The 20,167-nt window shown below is 45.6% G+C and overlaps 3 protein-coding genes across 3 annotated transcripts in view; all 3 read right to left on the bottom strand.

The window, feature by feature from the left end:
* Nucleotides 1–5,044: 5,044 nt before the first annotated feature.
* The window catches only part of LOC140188979 (uncharacterized), a 507,794-nt gene continuing 492,671 nt past the window's right edge, over nt 5,045–20,167 (bottom strand). Inside the window, exon 3 of the mRNA XM_072245640.1 lies at nt 5,045–5,445. Coding sequence (XP_072101741.1) covers nt 5,045–5,445 — 401 coding nt within the window. The remainder of the gene's footprint in view (nt 5,446–20,167) is intronic.
* Nucleotides 6,281–6,755, bottom strand: LOC140189299 (histone H2B 1/2-like). The gene has a single exon (XM_072245997.1). It carries the CDS (start codon nt 6,653–6,655, stop codon nt 6,281–6,283), a length of 375 nt encoding a protein of 124 aa, XP_072102098.1. The 5' UTR covers nt 6,656–6,755.
* Nucleotides 19,216–19,760, bottom strand: LOC140189270 (histone H4). Its single transcript, XM_072245965.1, has one exon. The coding sequence runs from the start codon at nt 19,741–19,743 to the stop codon at nt 19,432–19,434; it is 312 nt and encodes a 103-aa protein (XP_072102066.1). The 5' UTR covers nt 19,744–19,760; the 3' UTR covers nt 19,216–19,431.

Genomic DNA, 20,167 nt, shown 5'->3' with positions numbered 1-20,167 from the left:
GTGAGTCTTGGATCAATGTTTGGGAAATTATTCGAGAATATTATTAGAGATAGGATCTCTAATAAAAGTTTGGAGGGTAAAAGGAGGATATCATGATTCAGAAGGCAAAGTGAGCAAAATCCAAGAGATTCTCTTGGTATATTCATAGGAAAAGTTAAGTTAGACACAGAATCACCCTTGGAGGTGAACATGGCCATCTGTGTGTGGAGGCAAATGAAATAGGAGAGGCTTTCCATGAATATTTCTGACAGTTATTTCACCATTGCAAAAATTCTTTAAGGTTGTTAAATCTCCAGGGCTTTATCAGGTTCATTCTCGTACTTTGTGGGAAGCTGGAGAATACACTGTGGAGGCCAGGGGGGAGATTATTTTGCTTCATCTCAGGCACCAGTTGAGGTTGCACATGATTGGACAGGGTGACTAATGTGGAATTGATAGTTTTGAGGCCCAGACTGTGGATGATATGAAGAGGCAGGCTGTGTTGAGGAAGCAGGGAGTCTGCAGTAGCACTTGGACAGATTTGGAGAATGGACAAGGAAGTGCCAGATGAAATACAGTGTAATGAAGTGTGTGGTCATGTACTCTGGTAGGAGGAATAACAGCCTAGGCTCTTTCTAATCAGGGAGAGAACAGAAATCAGTTGTGTGAAGGGTCTTAGTGCACGATTCCCGAAAGGTTAATGCACACATTGAGTTGGTAGTGAGGAAGGCAAATGTAATACTTGCATGCATTTCAAGAGAACGAGAAAATAAAACAAGGATCTAATGCTGAGGCTTTGGTCAGACCTTATTTGGAGTATCATGAGCAGGCTTGGGTAACTTTTCTAAGAAAGGATGTGCTGGCATTGCAGAGGCTGTAGTGGAAATTCACGAGAATGATCCCAGGACTGAAAGAGTTAGGATGTAATAATCATTTGATAATCTGGGCCTGCAGTCACTGGAGTCTAGAAGAATGAGGGAGAATCTTATAGAAACACATTGAATATTGAACGGCCTAGATAGCATTGATGTGAGAGGATGTTTCCAATAATGGAGGAATCTAGAACCAAACCACACCCGCAATAAAAGATGCCCCTCTAGAATAGAGATGAGTAATTTCTTTAGTCAGAAGGTGATGAATCAATGGATTTCATTTCCACAGGCAGCCATAAAGGCAGTCAGTGGGTTTATTTAAAGCAGAGGTTAGTAGATTTTTAATTATTATTAAGGGTATCAAAGTTTATGGGTAGGAGAATGGGGTTGAGATGGATATATGATGGAATGGCAGAACAGACTGAATGGGCCAAAAGGCCTAATCCTGCTCCTGTGACTTCAGGACTGATGGTTTATGCGCTGCCATTGTTCAAAAAGGGTAGTGGAAACTACAGGCCCATCAGTCTGTAATTTGTTGGAGGAGTTTCTGAAGAACAGGATCCAGCAAAATTTGGTTTGATTCAAGACAGTCAGCACAGTTTTGTGCAAGGAAAATTATGTCTGGTAATTTCTTGCAGCCCTTTGAGGGGTTTCTCAAGGACGTAGATGAGGTTAGGGCTGTGGATGTTGTTTATATGGACATTAGCCAGGCCTTTGACTATAGTCTGGAAGGTTAGATCTAGAAACTGGAATCTGGGGAGATGGTTGATCGATTCCATAATTGCCTCCGTGACAGGAGACAGAGGCTGATGGTTGAGGGTTGTGTCTCAGACTGGAGCTGTCTGTCTAGTGGTGTGCCACTGGGTGACAGGACCTTTGTTGTTTGTAATTTATATAAATAATGTCCATGTGAATGTGTAATTCACTGAAAGTGACGTCTCAGCTAGATACGGTGGTGAAGATGGGGTTTGATCTGCTGGCCTTCATCATTCATGTCACTGAGTACAAGAGTTGAGAAGAAGTGTTGCAGATACACAAGTCTTCGGTGAGGACTGATTAAAGGAAACCATGCTGACTTTGGCCTATTTTTTCATGTGTTGCCAAGTACCCGAAAATACATCCTTGACAATTGACTCCATCATCTTCCCAACCACTGAGATCGGACTAGCTGGCCTATGATTTGCTTTCTTCTGCTTCTCTCTCTTTAAGAGTGGATGACCTTTGCAATTTTCCTGTTCTCTGGAACCACACCAGAATCCAGAGATTATGGAAAGATTATTACTAAAACTGCCACAATCTCTTCAGCCACATCTTTCATAGAACTGGTGTAGATAATCTGGTCCAAGGGAATTTTCTACCTTCAGACCTTTCAGTTTCCCAAGGACCATCTCCCTAGTAAAGGCAAAATCACTCATTTCTGCCCCGATTCTCTTGAATTTCCAGCAGACTGCTAATATCGTCCCCAGTGAAGACTGATGCACAATACTTATTCAGTTTGTCTGCCATTTTCCTGTACCCCATTACTACCTCTCCAGTAACATCTTCCAATGAACCAATATCTACTTTTGCCTCTCTTTTACACTTTGTATATCTGAAGAAACTTTTGGTATACTCTTTAATACCAGTGGCTAGCTTACCTTTGTATTCCAACTTTTCCCTCTCTTCATGACTTTTTTTGTTGCTTTTTGTTGGTTTTAAAAGTTGTAAATACTCTGAGAGTCAGGGACATCTCGGAGCAGATACAGAACAGGGGGATGGTGTTCATTCAGCCAGAGATGGTGATTCACATCGGTACCAATGGACAGGTAGAAAAGGGATGATGTCCCACAGAGAGTTAGGGAAGAAGTTATGGAGCAGAACCTGAAATGTTGTAATCTCCAGTTTACTCCTAGTGCCCTGTGGTGGTAGGGATACAAACAGAAAGTGAGAGCTAATGAATGTGTGGCTAAGGAGCTGATACAGGGACAGGGTTTCAGGATTACGGAACATTGGAACCTCTTCTGGTGCTGGGGTGACATTTACAAGAGGGATGGTTTGCAGTTTCAGTGGAGGGCAGTCAGGATCATGAAGTTCATTGCTGCACCCTATGAGGGTTGAAACGAGATTGACAGGGGGATGTGAAACAGAACACTAGTCACTGAATGGAGAGATTGAAGCTAAGTTAGATGCCAGGCACAGCAATATGTAATGATGGATTTTGAGTCAAATCCACATCTGACCTGGAGTTTGTTTAAAGACCAGTGCAGTGTTTCAGGGCCAGTTTGTTCCAGTAAGAGGGAGGGTCAAGAATGGCAAGGTTCAGGAACCTTGGATGATGAGACAGGAAGTTAATTTAATCGAGGAGGAGGAAGAAGCATAAGTAAGGCTTAGGAAGCTAGAATCAAACAGGGTGTTTGAGGACTATATTTAAAAAATAGGGGAACTCAAGAACATTCGGAGAGCTGGAAACAGTGATGAAAAATCTCTGGCAAGTAGGATTGAAGATAATCCCATTGCATTCCATACATTCGCTGTGGTGAAAAGGATACCTAGGGCTGCACTTTGGGAGATCCAACATCAAGGGTGTGTACACAGTTAATGGCAGGAACATTAACAGTATTGACAAAGAGAAGGATGTCGAGGTTCAGAGACATCGGTTCCCTAAAACTGGGAGCACAGGTTGACAGGGAGGTGAAGTCGGTGTATGGCATGTTTACCTTCATCAGGCAAGGCATTGAGTTCAAGCACCAGGACATGATGTTACAGGTTTATAAAATGCTGGTTAGGCCACATTGAGAGTATCGTGTTCAGTTCTGATCACCTCATTATAGGAAGCATGTGGAGGGTTTGGAGCAGGATGTCTGGAGGAGGTGTGCGCTGAGGAGAGGCTCGACATGCTGAAACTTTTTGCTTCTGGAGTGGCGTTGGCTCAGGAGAGATTTGATAGAAACCTGTGGAATTTTGTAGTCATAGTTGGTGTAGACAGCCAGTAATATTTTTCACAGAAGGCACGTATTTAAGCTCAGAGGAAGAAAGTGAAGACAACAGATTGATGGAGACATGGAATGCACTGCCAGGGGTGGTGGCAGAGACAGAGAGCACAGGAGTATTTAAGGAAATCTTAGACAGTCACAAGTATATGTAGAGAAGGGCCAAAGGGCCACTCCTGTACTGTCCTTTGTTCTCTGAACAGCAGATGGCCCCTGGGCATGGATCCGTGCAGGAGACTGGGATATTATATCCCCAACAGAAAAATGATTGTCGGAGGGGCAGGACCGGCAGCTCAGTTTCACAGTACAAATGCTACAGGTACGATGGAGTGGACGGGAGAGAAGAGAATGCAGAGATGTGTTTGACCAGGGAGAACATCTCAGTGGTACTTAAAGAAGACATCCCTGGGGATTGCCGCATCATGTATACTGGGACCGCCGCACTGCAAAAGGGTTGGTGGCGCAGAATTTATTCTGTGTGTCCAGTTTTATCAATCAGTATTTAGAAGTTCCTATTAGAGACAGGACAGAACTGAACCTCCTTGTCGATCCACCCACCCCCTCCCTTTTCTTCCTGGCACAAACAAAAGTCTGTATCAGAGCGACCCACCGCCTCACAGAGGGAGCCGCGTCTCGGGAGATCTGACCAAACTGACCCCGTCTTTGCAAATGTTCATTTATATTTCAGAGACCCAGGCGGACGAGATTTTCAGTAAATACTGTCAGTTCCATACGGTAAATGTACTTTTGCAGATAAATGTAAAGCTGCAAATCAATATTGTTCTGTGAGGCGGTGGGAATTGCTCATGAAGCGATCAGTGGGACGGTCCAGGGTCAACCCGCAATGTGAAACCCAGACAACGCGGTTTCAGGTCATGAAGACCGGAATCGTTCAATGATCGGAGATTAAATTCACCCTCCGGGGGCTGACTCTGAAAGTTAATTTCCCCGCCCCGCAAGGGGAGAGAGCTCCATTCAGCCAGCAAGAGGGGAAATGAGGCAGGGTGTAGCGGGCCGCGTACTCTGCAGACTTATACCGATTTAATTCGCGGAAGAAACACGACGGAAGGAGAGAAAACGTTACCAGGGATGCCTCCGATCGGGGCCGTGTCAGATACACAGCCGAGTTACTCCGAACGGTAATCACCCGCTGTTCAGCCCTTCCACAGACACTGAGTGGCTCTGAAAAGAGCCTTTGGGTAAATAGGTTCAGTTTACATCGCCTCACTTACTGGCACCGCCGGTTTTCTTGGGCAACAGCACAGCCTGGATATTGGGTAACACACCGCCCTGAGCGATAGTCACCCCTCCCAGCAGCTTGTTCAGCTCCTCGTCGTTGCGGACGGCCAGCTGCAGGTGTCGGGGGATGATGCGGGTCTTCTTATTGTCCCGGGCTGCATTGCCGGCCAATTCGAGGATTTCGGCTGTCAGATACTCGAGAACAGCAGCCAGATAGACCGGGGCTCCGGCACCCACCCGCTCAGCATAGTTGCCCTTTCTTAGGAGTCGATGAACCCGGCCGACCGGGAACTGCAGTCCAGCCCGAGATGAGCGAGATTTGGCCTTGGACCGAACTTTGCCGGCGCCGCTTTTTCCACGTCCAGACATTTCCAAAGTCACAGTAACTGCTCCAACGACAGGGAGGGAATGTTCACCCGCCCCAGCTCGCATTTTTATACCTTCTTTGAGAATGCAAACTAATGCTCGTGATTGGTTTAATGCTGCTTGTTTTCATTGGTGAAAAGAAATGGCCCAATCGACGAACTGCCTTAATCACCAATCAAGAGCCCGTAAAGGCAGAAGCGCGGAGTGTAACCATCTCCTCCCCAAAGTACTCTGAAAATTGGAAAAAGCCCGCCAAAAAAAACCCATTGTTCAAATTTAATCTGAAATTAAATCATTGCTGATCTGTTTGAGGACTGGGTCTTCGTATTTCCCCCTGTTATTGAAACCGGGCACATTTAATGTAAGTGTAGTTGATAATGGAGTGTCTGGGAACTCAAATTTCTTTCAACTCGTAAAGGAACCGAGTAAAACTGACACTCAGCTTCTGCCCGGTGCTGGTCATTGTGTAAACGTTAGCAGGTTATGGACAAACGGCTCTTCTCAAACTGTGACCAGCGGCTAGCCTGCAATTTTTTTAAAAAAACTGTTCTATGAAAGAACCGTGAAGTCGTTCCGGCCTCGAATTAAAATGAGATTCAGAGAAGTTACCTAACTCCAAATAATAAACTCCTGAACCCACAGCTAAAACAGCAACGGGAGTGGGAGGAATGTTAAACACCAGGATTATAGGGGGAAGATGAAGCGGATATTCCAACCGCTCTTTAGCTCCTGTAAAAGCCACCACACCTAAAACGTGCGCCATGTATTGCCTAAATGCTAGTACAACTCTCTCAGTGAAATCGTGAGTGGCTCTTAAAAGAGCCGCTGTGTTTTCGATCATCTCACTGGGGAACTTTACTTGGAGCTGGTGTACTTGGTCACCGCCTTTGTCCCTTCGGAAACGGCGTGCTTGGCCAGCTCCCCGGGCAGCAGCAGGCGCACGGCGGTCTGGATCTCCCGTGAGGTGATGGTTGACCGCTTGTTGTAATGGGCCAGGCGGGAAGCCTCGCCCCCGATGCGCTCGAAGATGTCGTTGACGAATGAGTTCATGATGCTCATGGCCTTGGAGGAGATGCCAGTATCGGGGTGAACCTGCTTCATCACTTTGTAGATGTAGATGGAGTAACTCTCCTTCCTCAGCCTCTTGCGCTTCTTCCCTGCCTTACCCGCTGGTTTGGGCAGAGTTTTCTTGGCGCCCTTCTTCGGAGCGGGTTTCGCTGTCTCAGGCATTTCAGCTGACCTCTTCAGAACCACAAATAAGCAAAACGGACCCGGAGCACGAATTAAATAGGCAGCGCCCAGAGGTGTATGCTAATGAGGGATGGGATGCCTAGGTTTCTCAATGGCTATTTGAAGTAACGTTCATGCAGTAAGATAATTTGATTGGATAGCTAAAGGAATTCGTTCAACCAATCAGAACTCGTTCTGCACTACCCAGTGTTCGTTTTGGGTAACACCGTGGACAGGGACCTGTCGCCGATCTGGTGAGTTGCCGCTGCCGGTTAATTCCGCAGGAAGGAAATCTAAAATACAAAATGGACCAACTACAGCGGCAGTATTCGGTCATTCGGCCCGTCGTATCTGCTAGAAAAGCAGATGGAATGAGGAAAACACACAGTTGATAATATGAAACGTTTATGTAATGAAACAGGACAGCAGGAGACCGAAGGTCAAATGGACCAGGTGAAAGATAAATTTACAGCAGCAGCATCATAAACACGTAGTATCCACGATACAGTGCTCACAAGAACTAAACTGCTGTACAGAATTGTAAAAAGAGAAGAGAATTAGCAGTTAGTCCTGACAAAGGGTCTCGGCCCAAAATGTCGACTGTACCTCTTTCCCAGAGATGCTGCCTGGCCTGCTGCGTTCACCAGCAACTTTGATGTGTGTTGCAGAGAATTTGAACGAGTCTCAAGACAGTCCATTGCAGTGTAAATTGATCAAAGTGGTGCTGTCTTGAGGTGGGGAGGAGCGTTGTTGGGGTTTGTTAAAGTACGTAATGTCTGTACATTACGTACAGGGTTCATTCTGTACCCGTCAACCTCTGGTACAGTGTGAGAGTGTGGGGTTCATTCTGTACCCGTCAGTCTCTGGTACAGTGTGAGAGTGTGGAGTTCATTCTGTACCTGTCAGTCTCTGGTACAGTGTGAGAGTGTGAGGTTCATTCTGTACCTGTCAGTCTCTGGTACAGTGTGGGAGTTGATACTTGGCACTGTGTCTCCCAGTCTCTCATGCAGTGTAAATGTAGAAACTTCTTTCAGATTCATCCTCACAATTGAATTATTTTTAGCTTTTTAAACAATATCACACAATGCGATGTGGCCACACATTTGTTGGAGGAACAACACCTTATGGGTGGCTTCCAACCTGACGGCATGAACATCGAACTCTTGCATTTCTGGTAATGCCTCCCACACCCCCCCTTCACCATTTCCCATCATCTTGCCCACCCACCATCTCCCTCTGGTGCTCCTCTCCCCTTTTCTTTCTTCCATGGCCTCCTGTCTCTTTCACTAATCAACTTCCCAGCCCCCTACAGGTTTCACACTCACCTTATTTTCTCTCTCCCCTTCCCCACCTTTCAAATCTACTCCTCAGATTTTCTCCTAAGTCCTGCCGAAGGGTTTTGTCCCAAAACAGTGGCTGTGTTTTTTTTTCTATAGATGCTGCCTGACCCGCTGAGTTTGTTCAGTGTTTTGTGTGTGTGGCTTGGATTTGCAGCAACTGTAGATTTTCTCCTGTTTGTGACACAATGCTGTACATCAGTGTCTCAGTGATGATGTATCTGGTTATGTTGTACTAATCTGAATGGACTTTGGAGCAGAGCATCCAGAGTAACAAGCCCAGACCATTCAACCCAACTCTGGTCTTGTGATAAATGTGTAACTTTCCTCGAGTCTCGGTGTGGGAGGGTTTGAATGGTGTGTATCGTGTCGCAACATTTGAACTGATAGAATTGAGAATGATTTTGACTGTAGATATGTAACCAGTGTGTCCACAGTGATCAGTGATGGGACCTTTGTTTGATCAGATTAAAACATACGTGGGCGGATCAGATCGCTGATGACATGAATATTGGTGCAGTTGTGGGTGGCGAGGAAGGTTGTCAAATGGACAGAAGTGGATATAGATCAATTGGAATCATGGATGGAGAAATAGGGAAATGGATTTTAATCTGGACAAGTGTGAGGAATTTTACAGGTAAAATGTCAGAAGAAACTCCACAGTAAATGACAGCACCCTTAGGAGCACTAATACACGAGAGAACTTGATGTGTTCCTCTGTATTATCTTGCAAGTGTCACTAAAAGGAAGTAAACTGCTCTAAAGATCACAGAGGGGGAGCAGTAAGAGGATTCAGTGGCGGGTGGGGTCGCTGTAGGGTAATGTCATGGCTGGAAATGTGCGTAATTAATGACCACTGACATTCTGTTGTGTTTCTCTTTTAGCAGCTGGACTGCTGTTATGATGTAAGTATGTGAAGTTTTTTTTTTTAAACTGTGCTTTATGTTTCTGTATTTGGAGAACAATAAATGAGTTGTTATGGTTTTCCTGAAATAGAAAATGCCTCATGCCATTTTATTTGTAAAAGTCTTCACACTGCAAGAATACCGCAGTATCAATCTGCACCAAGAAAACCTGATCACATTCTCTTGAGGGTTAATGGCATTGCTGACTCTGAGTTTACTACCGTCGAATGCCAGCAGGGTCACAATCAGCAGAAACTCTCACAAAGCAGCTCTGTTTGTATTGTGTGCTTAGTAGGTCTGTGGGAGATACCCAGAATGTGAAGCTATAGTAATGGAGAGAGACACACTGAGCCAAGTCACAGCTTGATGGGCAGAGATGAAAACAGAGAATTTGATGTTGTGTCCTTATGCCTGAACTATGCCCAGTTAGAAGTGTTGTTCCTCCGCACAGTGTTCAGCCTCACTGTAACAGTGTGACATCAGACATCAACATGAAAACCAAAATAATCTCAGCTGAGATGTATTCTCTTTCACCTGTTGATCATCTTTGCAAACATTTTACAGGCAGAAAAGGCAAAGAATTTCTGTCTGAGAATCTCAAATGCAACAGCGTGTCACTTCTGCTGTGTCTGTCGGTTCCCCAGCATTTGAATGCTACCAATCACTGAATATGAAGGGGGAGATGGTTGAGAAGACAGCACACCAGAGTCCCAATACGTGGACTTGTCCATGGACTGACCTGATAAATGGCCATAGAGTTGATACCAGTGAGTTGGCGTTCACCGCCTCTCATTTTGGAAGGGATTCACCAGGCCACTGCACCTGCAGATACACCAGCAAGTTCACACGGGGAGAGGCCATTCACCTGCTCCATGGCGGACGGGATTCATTCAGTCACGAGCTATTACAACACCAGCCAGTTCACACCGGTGAGCAGCTAGACTTGGCTCTGTTGTCTCTGTCTCTCAGTATAGCTTCACACCTGTTCCGACTGTGGGAGGAGATTCATCAGTTCACCCACCGTGTGAGGCTCCAGTGAGTTTACAATTCATAGAGGACACACTTCTGTCCTGAGTCAGCAAAGAAATTTACTCAAGTCATCCCACCTGCTGAAACACCAGCAACTTCACATCAGGGAGGAAGTTATAATAAACTGTATATGGGACTGTTAATGTCAGATTCCACAGATATTGTGGCTGCTCATCAGACCCAGGACTGAACCCTGGTCACTGAGCATTGAGGGGGTTCATCCCACCATCTTAAAATACACTGGTGTTTAATATTGTGGATCTGTCATAGACAAATAGATCAATTCCATTTCAAATCCTGTGTCTCAGGTGCTTCCTCCCTGTCACACTGATAATGAACAGTCGAGAGGCCACTCAGTCCAGCTGGTACCTGCTTGTGTTCCCATTGCACACCAGAGCTTTCAAACTCATCCTTGCCGTTCACCACTAACTCACCCTATAATGTTCAGGATGTAACTGGTCACCGGTCTGGGGATGAAGAGGTTTACCTTGAATTCACTCCACGACTTTCTGTAAACTGCAGAGGATTAATTTACTGTGGTTTTCTCCCAAATATTCCTCATCCCTCACAGCTCTGGACCAAGGCTGAAGTCTTGTGTTGTTAAAATCTTCCTGTCCCGCTCTGTTCATTGTTTTGTGTCATTTTCACTGATTTCGAAGGGCTGTGCCTCACCCTGCCGGGCTGTTGCAATACAACACTCTCCTCTAAAGTACGACAGCAGAATGGTGGAGCAGAAACAAGAGGGGTCAGCACAAATGAGGGCTTTGGAGCTCCAGATGTGATGGAGGCTCGAGTTTATGTAGAGTAGAAGGAGGGAATCAGACCAGGAGGATGAGGCTGCAAATGAAAGTTCAGCAACATTTGGAAACTGATTGACTGAAAAAAAGAGGTTTATGTTTGCAAAATACTGGAGGGACTCAGTGCCCCCCAGCAGCATCTGTGCAGACAAATAAATAGTTGATATTATGGGCCAAGACACTTCATCCTATCTAGACTGTTTATTCCTCTGTTTAGCTGCTGCCTGACCTGCTGAGTTCCCGCAGTACTTTGTGTGTGTCACTTTACAGTTTATTCCCAGCATCTGCTGAACCTCGAGTTTCATATCTGCATTTCTAAATGAGTGGAACTGTGACAGTTGTCATACAAAATGCTTGTTGACATTGAGTAATAAACAGGAGAAAATCTGCAGATGCTGGAAATCCAAGGAACACACACAAAATGCTGGAGAAACTCTGCAGGCCAGGCAGCATCTGTGGATAAAAGTACAGCTGACGTTTTGGGCCGAGATTCTTCAGCAGGACTGGAGAAAAAACAATGAGGAGTAAATTTTAAAAGGTGGGGGAGGGGAGAGAGAAACACAAAGTGACAGGTGGAACTGGGAGGGGGAGAGATGAAATAAAGAGCTGGGAAGTTGTTTGGTGAAAGAGATACAGGGCTGGAGAAGGGGGAATCTGAAAGGAGAGAACAGAAGGCCATGGATGAAAGAAAAGGGGGGAGGAACACCAGAGGGAGGCGATGGGCAGGCGATGAGAGGGAAAGGGGGATGGGGAATGATGAGCGAGGGGAGGCATGACTGGAAGATCAAGAAGTCGATGTTAATGCCATCAGATTGGAGGCTGCCCAGACAGAATACAAGGTGTTGTTCCTCCTACCCGAGTGTGGCCTCATTGCGACAGTATACGAGGCCATGGATTGACATCTCCATTGAGTACACTGTTTGTGGAAGCTTGCTGTGTTCAAGTAGCTGCGGAGTTTCCTGCATAAAATCATTGACTGATTTTGAAACATGTGGCATGGAACCAGCACTTGCCCCTCAAATTAATCCAGTCTGTTAACAACAGCACATCACCTCCCTTTTCCAAAATACAATTCAACCACACTATCACCATCCATTCCGTAAGTGTACACAAATGGGACGTCAGTGATATTGGTCTATATCTAGGAGGATCCATCAGGGGTTTCCCAGGTTTTAGAATAGACACAATTGCCATTTTCCATGAGGAGGGAAGATGGCCTGAACTCCAATTATGATTCTAAAAATGTCATATTATCTCAAGAGAGTTGTTGACCATATGTTTAAACATGCAATAACATGTATCATCCTTTCCTGGAGCCGTCTGACCTGTACTATAAATAGCTTTCTTAAATTCACACAAAGAAACTCTACATCACTAATACTATCATTGCTACAGCTGGTTTCCAACACATTAAGATATTCTTGTAAAACCTTATTGCTACATTGTTTAGTCTCTCCACCTATTTTGATTATGAATTGCAGCAAATGACCGAGCCAGGACTCAACCGTCTCTCCTTCAGGAACAATTGTATTACCTTCTTTAATCAATATTCGGAACCCTATGAATCCCACACCCCCATTTTCTTAGTCATTCCCCAAACATCTTCAAGTTTAATAGTCCTTCCAATACTTTCACAATATGACCTCCAGTAAATCTTTTTCACAAGCTTCATTACTTTCCTCACCACAGCCTGTGACCTGTTACACTTAATATGATTAAGCGGAGAGTGATACTTCCTAACTTTCCGAAATGCCACGTTTCTCTCAGTAACTGCCTCTGCACACTCCTCCGTCCACCATGGTACAGCGTTTCTCCCACTACTGCACTTTTTAAATTGAATCTCTGCCACCACTATTTGATGAATAATGTCACAACGTTTCTTTGCAGAAATCCACATCATCCTCACCATTCAGCCCAGGCAGACGCTCAGCACATAAAACATTCAAACTTCTCCCAATTTGCTTTACCAGAGTTCCACCTCCTAAAAGTGGCCTCATGCCCCCTATATAAATCCAAACCCAAGCTTATAAACATAGGGAAACGATCACTCCCCAATGCTTCATCTCCCATGACATCCCACTACTCACTCCAATGTTCAAAACTAAAGTTAAATTTACAGCATTTTCAGAACTATTATGAACATTAAATCTCGTACCTCTCCCACCATAAAGACTAACAGGATATGAAATATCTGAAACTCTTCTATAAACAAAATATTACCAATCTGAGAACAACCCCACAGTAAATTAACTATGTGTTAAAATCCCCACACCATACAACGCTTAGTGAGCTAGAGCTACGTATACTCTCCAACAAATCAATCGGAAGCTTTCCACAATGGTTATAATAATACACAAACACGAGGAAATCTGCAGATGCTGGAATTTCAAGCAACACGCATAAAAGTTGCTGGTGAACGCAGCAGGCCAGGCAGCATCTCTAGGAAGAGGTACAGTCGACGTTATAATAATATACCACTTTATTGCCCCTACCTGTGGAATCAAATGTGTCTTCAAATGCCTCATACATTTCATTTACATCCACAACTTTATGCCCTCTCCCTCTCTTTAAAAAAAACTTGCAACACCACCTCCTCTACCAACTAATCTATCACGCTTAATTACAATATAACACTGGAAGGAAGAACTTAAATGCGATAACAATCAGGTTTCCTGAATACATATAACATCACATAGATTTGATAAATCAGAAATAAACTTGAAGTTTTGACCATGAGAAATCAGGCTTCTGGAAATCGCCCTTCTGATGCAGGCGGGGCGGGAGGTGCGGAATGTAGTGGGGCGTTTATGATTGGTGAACCAGTGCCCATTCTGATTTGAAAGAGCAAATATTCCAATCACAGAGCTGCCTTATTCACCAATCAGACTGTAGAAGCGCGGAAAATACCGTCCAACCGCCGAAATAAACTGAAATTTGCAATACACCGCCAAAAAAGCCTTTGTTGCTGAAATTAAACCACAACAGGTTTGTTTGTCGGCTCTTTACCCCCGTTACTGGAGTCCGACACACTTAAACAAAGTGTAGTTAATATTGCGATGGTGTCTGAGAAATTAGTTCACCGATATCTTTCAATTGATAAACGATTGGAATAAAACCGGTCCTCAGCTGCTGTTCGCGGTCGGTCATTGTGTAAACTCAAGTCAGTTTAGCAAGGGGTCACCCGTCAGAAAGTGGAGCTTTAACAAGTACTCTGAACGACCCGTGACAGTGTTCAGCTCTTGCGTCGGAATGGGGTTAAGAGAAGTATCGAAAATGGGACAAAGCTTAATGAACCCACGGTATTTAAACCAGAAACATTAGCGTCCATGTCAGAGAAATCTGATGACCGAGAGGAAGCGACGGGGAAACGGGTGTGTAACGATTCCGTGTCTGGGCAGTTGGCAGGAATTAACAGAGAAATTGGGATTATACTGAGCAGCGGACAGCAAGTTCTGATTAACGGGGATAAGATTCTGAATGAGCATTTCAACAAAAAATTCCAAATTTACCTCAATTCCATGTCTCAACATCGTGTAACTCTTTTAATGAAACCGTGAGTGGCTCTTAAAAGAGCCTTTGATTTTCCGGTTTGTTTTGTCAGTGAACTTGTCTTCACTTGGAGCTGGTGTACTTGGTCACCGCCTTTGTCCCTTCGGACACGGCGTGCTTGGCCAGCTCCCCGGGCAGCAGCAGCCGCACGGCGGTCTGGATCTCCCGGGAGCTGATGGTTGACCGCTTGTTGTAATGGGCCAGGCGGGAAGCCTCGCCCGCGATGCGCTCGAAAATATCGTTGACGAATGAATTCATGATGCTCATGGCCTTGGAGGAGATGCCGGTGTCTGGGTGAACCTGCTTCATCACTGTAGATGTAGATGGCGTAAGTCTCCTTCCTCGACCTCTTGCGCTTCTTGCCAGTCTTGCTCGCTGGTTTGGACAAAGCTTTCTTGGCGCCCTTCTTGGGAGCGGGTTTCGCTGGATCAGGCATTTCCTCGTCGGTTTCAAACACAATAATAAGCAGAAGCTGTTCGGAGCGCGGATTAAATAGGCAGCGCCCAAAGCGGTATGTTAATGACGCTGGGGGATGGGTAGCGGCGCCAATGGGCGGGGTTTACCGCTGTCGTTTGATGCGGGAGGAAGTACTGAAGGGCAGAGACAGGCCGGGGTGCGGGCTGAAATTGAAAAGGGAAAGGCAAATTTCAAAAGCCGAATGAAAATAAAATCAGATGAAATATTGTAAAATTAAACACTAGGACATTTAGTTCATGACATAGGGCTGCAGGAGAGTGAAGGAGAGATTTGGACATTTCAGTGTAAAGTTTAAATCGAGTTTATTTATGCACAGGTGAAAGGAACAAAGTATTTGTAGCAGCATCACAGACATTGCATCAGAGACACAACACTGACAAGAAACACTGAAATTAAATATGAATTATACCAAAATATTCAAACAGACTGAAGACTATCAGAACAAAATCAAAATAACAAACAGATTATGCCGGCAGTGGGAGAATCATCCCTCTTGTGCTTCTTCATCTCGTCACTCTGGATTCAGTGTCACACAACGCTGCCACTTTGATCTGGCCCATGCCTTCATTAACCAAGTCCAACACTTGCCTTTATTGCATCTTCCTTCTCCTTACACTGGTCATCGGGTTTGTGGGGGTGTGTGCCCCCTTGAACCTCAGGATTAGGTTTGAGGGTAGGGCTGGTGGATGTATATGCGGGGCTGGGAGAGATAATGCTGTGGAGTTTAGTATGGTGAGATATGTGGGGCTATGGTGGATAGGGTAGTGTAGTGGAGTCACTTCAATCTGGCCCATTCCCTTCATTAACGTGGCCTGACACCACTTGGCTTAATGAACCGGGTGTTGCAAAGGGACACATCGTCAGTAATGCAACCTGGGGTCATTGAGTGTTTTGGGTCTTTAATCATGAGACATCCTCGCCCAGGCAACCCAGGCAGGGTTAATCAGGCCCGCTTGTGTTTATCCCATGGATCAAGGTAATGAGAGGCATGTAATTCTGCATGTTGTGGGTATTTTAAACCTTGTTACTTGGCTTTATTTTGACCATTTGGGGAGTAGAATGTTCTGAGGCCTAGTAATCAGGCTTTACCTCCAAGTAAGGTTCAACTTTCCTACTTTCAATTTAGAATTGTCTTTATTTTGCATCTGTATGCCTGGGATTGCATGGGTGAAATTAACAGTGTTCACTGCAGTACAAATTAGTGATTAGGTCTGTGGAGATTGGTCCATAATTCCAAAATGCAAACATCTCTGAAATCCAGAATTTTTTGTGCTGACATGACATCACAAATGGAGAATTTTACTCAGGATTAAATGGCTTGCCTAATGAAGAGAGTTTCACGGCTCTGGGCCTCTATTCATTGGAACTTCGAAGAAAGAAGGGTTACCAAATTGAAACCTATCAAATAGTGAAAGGGCTTGATTGAGTGATGTGGAGAGGATTTTTCCTGTGATGGGAGTGTCTAAAACTGGACCACACAGCTTCACAATAGAGGGTCATCCTTTTAGAATGGAAATGAGGAGGAATTTCTTCAGCCAGAGAGTGGTGAATCTGTGAATTGTTTTGCTACAGGCAGCTGTGGAGGCCAAATCACTGGGTATAGGCAGAGATTGATAGATTCTTGATTGGTCAGGGCATGAAGGGATACAATGGAAGGCAGGAGATTGGGGCTGAGAGGAAAAATTGATCAGTGATGATGAAATGCCAGAGAAGGCTCAACAGGCAAAATGGTCGAATTCTGCTCCTGTATCTTATGGTCTTATGGACTCACTTAGTGACGAAATCTCTCCCAGAGATCTCAGCTTTGACTCAACCCAGCAACTGAGGCTCCACATTACTTATATAAGGAATACAGAAGTTCTTTGTTCTCTGATTAACAAAACATCTCATTTCCATCCTGAATGCTTGTCACCTCATTCTGAGCAACAGACACAAAATGCTGGAGGAAGTCAGCAGGCCAGGCAGCATCTATGGGAAAGAGTAACGAGTCGATGCTTCGGGCTGAGAATCTTCACCCTAAGATCTGATGAAGTGTCTCGGCCCGAAGTGTCGACTGTTAACTCTTTTTCATAGAGGCTGCCTGTCCTGCTGAGTTCTTCCAGCATTTTGTGTGTGTTGCGTTTGATTTCCAGCATCAGCAGATTCTCTCGTGTTTGTGATTTACACCTCATTCTAAGGGTATTTTCCTCAGATATGGAGTTCTCATTCAGGGGAAAGATCCTCCTTGCCTATTGCCTGTCATATCCTGAAAGAATCTAACAGATTTCCTCGTTTTCTCATGAACAGCAGGGAATACAGACCCAGCGCACTCACTCTCCTCTCATATAACCAACCTTCCATCCCCGGAACCAACCCAGTCAGTGTGGGGAACAGTCACTGCACTCCCTCTATTGCAGGGATATCCTTCCTGAGGAAGTGTGACCAAACCTGGACACGATACTCAAGGTGTGCTCTCACCAGGGCCCTATATAATCCCAGTGAGACCTCTGTACCCTCTTGTACAATCCCCATGGATCACAGGACAAAATACTGTTTGAACATAGAACATAGAATAGTACAGCACAGTACAGGCCCTTCGGCCCACAATGTTGTGCTGACCCTCAAACCCTGCCTCCCATATAAATAGAACATAGAATAGTACAGCACAGTTCAGGCACTCTCATTACTTGTTGTATCTGCATGTAAACTCAAGTGATTTGTTTTGTTTACAAGGATGCCCAGGTCCCTCTGAACATCCCTGTGTGGAAATGACTCTTACAGTTTGTTCCTGGGAATGGGTGATCACACATTTCCCCACATTCTGTTCCATCTGCCACATCCTCAACCATTCACTCTCCTGTCTACATCCCCCAAACCTTCTCACTACTGACACTGTCTCTCCCACTCTGCTACAGCAGCAGACGTAGTTACTGAGTTATGCAGCACAGAAACAGGTCCTTCAGCCCAACACATCCATGCTGACCAAGTGGCCAAACAAAATTATTGTCAGTTGCCTGCATTTGGCCCATGTCCCTGTGAAACTTCCCTCTCCACAGTCCAAGAGAGAGCAACTGTGCCCACCTACACCACCACTTGGGGTAGTTTGTTCCATGTAAACAGCACATTCTGTGTACAAAACCTGCTCCTCAGGGTCCTATTTAAATCTTTCCTCTCTCACTTTATATCTGTAATCTCTCGCTTCCAACTCCATAAACCTGGAGATAACAGATTCACTGTTGACCGTATCTATGACTGCCATTATTTTATCACCTCTCTAATGTCACATACACTCTGGTGAGAAAGGTCCTGGCCTATGCAGCCTCCTGTTAAATCCCTTTTGCACCCTCTCCGGTTTAATGTCACCCTCTGATCACATGGCAACTATAACTGTACTCCGTGCTCCGAGAGTAGTTTCCCCGAGGCTGGTAGAGCTGTAACGTGACGTCACAGTCCAGTGCCCGATACTCTACCCGATGAATGCGAGTGTGGCGAACAGCTTCTTCACCGTCCTGCCTACCTGTGTTTACACTCTGAAGGAATTCGATATCTACACCCCGATATCTCTGTTTTACAGCACTCCCAGGGACAGACCATTCCCCACGGCAGTTCTGCCCTGGTTCGTCAATGACAATGGAACATCTCACATTTATCTGTCATTCCTCAAATCAGTGACCTCATTGATCACCGTCCTGTTGTAATGTTAGTTACATTGTTTCACACTCCACGATATCACCAACTTTAGTGACATCGATAAATTTGCTGAGCCGGGCAGTGACGTTATCAGCCCTGACTCAGCTCCCGGGCTTTTCCTCGCAGCGATACACGCGCAGTGCTGGAGGAACTCAGCAGGCCAGGCAGCATCTATGAGAAACTGGAAACAGCCAACGTTTCAGGCCGAGACCCTCCATCAGCATCTGCACAATGGTCTTGTGTTTGGTTTTCCTTCGATCCTAAATTACTGGATAACATGACCCATCCTCCAATCCTCTGCCACCACTCCTGCCCGAGAAACGCGCAGAGAGACAGAGGCGGGGAGGGGAGGAGACAGAGTCAGAGTGACGGACAGAGCCGAGAGCGGCCTCTCATCGTCCAGCTCCTTCTTCACTTTAATACACCCGGCAATTTCCAACGGTTTGTCCGAAACACAGAGCTCCAGAGAGAGAGAAAAAAACGCCCTCTAACACCACGTACAGAAGGAGTTCTAGGAATTTACTGGCAGTCGGACTTCATCGGATCAGAATACAGTGTGATTGGCGCAGGATCAATTTCAAATTGCCCGCCAATTTCAGAGCACCCAGCAACGGTGATGGAAGACTTTTTTAAAAATTATTTACCGTTAGTTTTATCACGCATTATACAATTTCAGTTTCATTTAATAAATTTAATATCTAATCCCCTGAGTTAAGATTTAAATGCATAATTACGGAGTCGCTTCTCTAAACGAGTGAACTGATTCCTGTCCAAGACGGATATAAGAATGAAGATCGATCTTAACGCGTTCAGAGGTTCTGAAGTAATCACCGACTGGAAAGGCAGATTCGCAGGAATATTGCAAACCGAACCGATTAATGTGTTTCAAATGTAACTCAGCTGAATGTATCGATAAAAATAATTAAAAGGTTGTGGATACGGCTCCGTCTGTGAGGCGGTGGGTGGCTCTTAGAAGAGCCTTTGTTTCGTGCTCGGGAGGAAGTGGGAGTTTTTCAGCCGCCGAAGCCATAGAGAGTGCGGCCCTGGCGTTTCAGAGCGTACACCACATCCATGGCAGTGACCGTCTTGCGCTTGGCGTGTTCAGTGTAGGTGACCGCATCCCGGATCACATTCTCCAGGAAAACCTTCAGCACCCCGCGGGTCTCCTCGTAGATCAGACCCGAGATCCGCTTGACGCCGCCACGGCGAGCCAGACGGCGGATGGCCGGTTTGGTGATGCCCTGGATGTTATCACGGAGCACTTTACGGTGCCGCTTGGCTCCGCCTTTGCCCAGTCCTTTGCCTCCTTTCCCTCTGCCAGACATGATGCTGCCTCACTCAGGTCGCTGCTCACTGACAAACTGCCTGTTGCTGTCTCCTTTTATACACAGCGCCCCGACCTGCCCGAGAAACGCGCAGAGAGACAGAGGCGGGGAGGGGAGGAGACAGAGTCAGAGTGACGGACAGAGCCGAGAGCGGCCTCTCATCGTCCAGCTCCACCTTCACTTTACCACAACCGCCAATTTCCAACGATTCATCCGACACAAAGCGCTCCAGCGAAAAACAAAACTCCCTCACACACAGTCTGAAAAGAACGAGAGCCAATGTCAGGCCAATAAACATGGTGGGACTGATGGGCTGAAATGAGTTTATTTCAACACTAGGAGTACTATGTTATCGGACGGACAGGGCTGGCAGCTCAACATTCCTGGGATTCATTGTTTTACATGTGAGTGGGGGGTTAAAAAT

Source organism: Mobula birostris, chromosome 28 (assembly GCF_030028105.1).
Source record: "Mobula birostris isolate sMobBir1 chromosome 28, sMobBir1.hap1, whole genome shotgun sequence".
Lineage (NCBI taxonomy): Eukaryota > Metazoa > Chordata > Chondrichthyes > Myliobatiformes > Myliobatidae > Mobula > Mobula birostris.
The sequence above is the reverse complement of the archived record's forward strand: the minus strand, read 5'-3'. Positions and strand labels throughout refer to the sequence as shown.

Coding starts and splice junctions, on each gene's coding strand:
- LOC140189299 (XM_072245997.1), bottom strand. CDS start 6,655: ATGCCTGAGACAGCGAAACCCGCTCCGAAGAAGGGCGCCAAGAAAACT.
- LOC140189270 (XM_072245965.1), bottom strand. CDS start 19,743: ATGTCTGGCAGAGGGAAAGGAGGCAAAGGACTGGGCAAAGGCGGAGCC.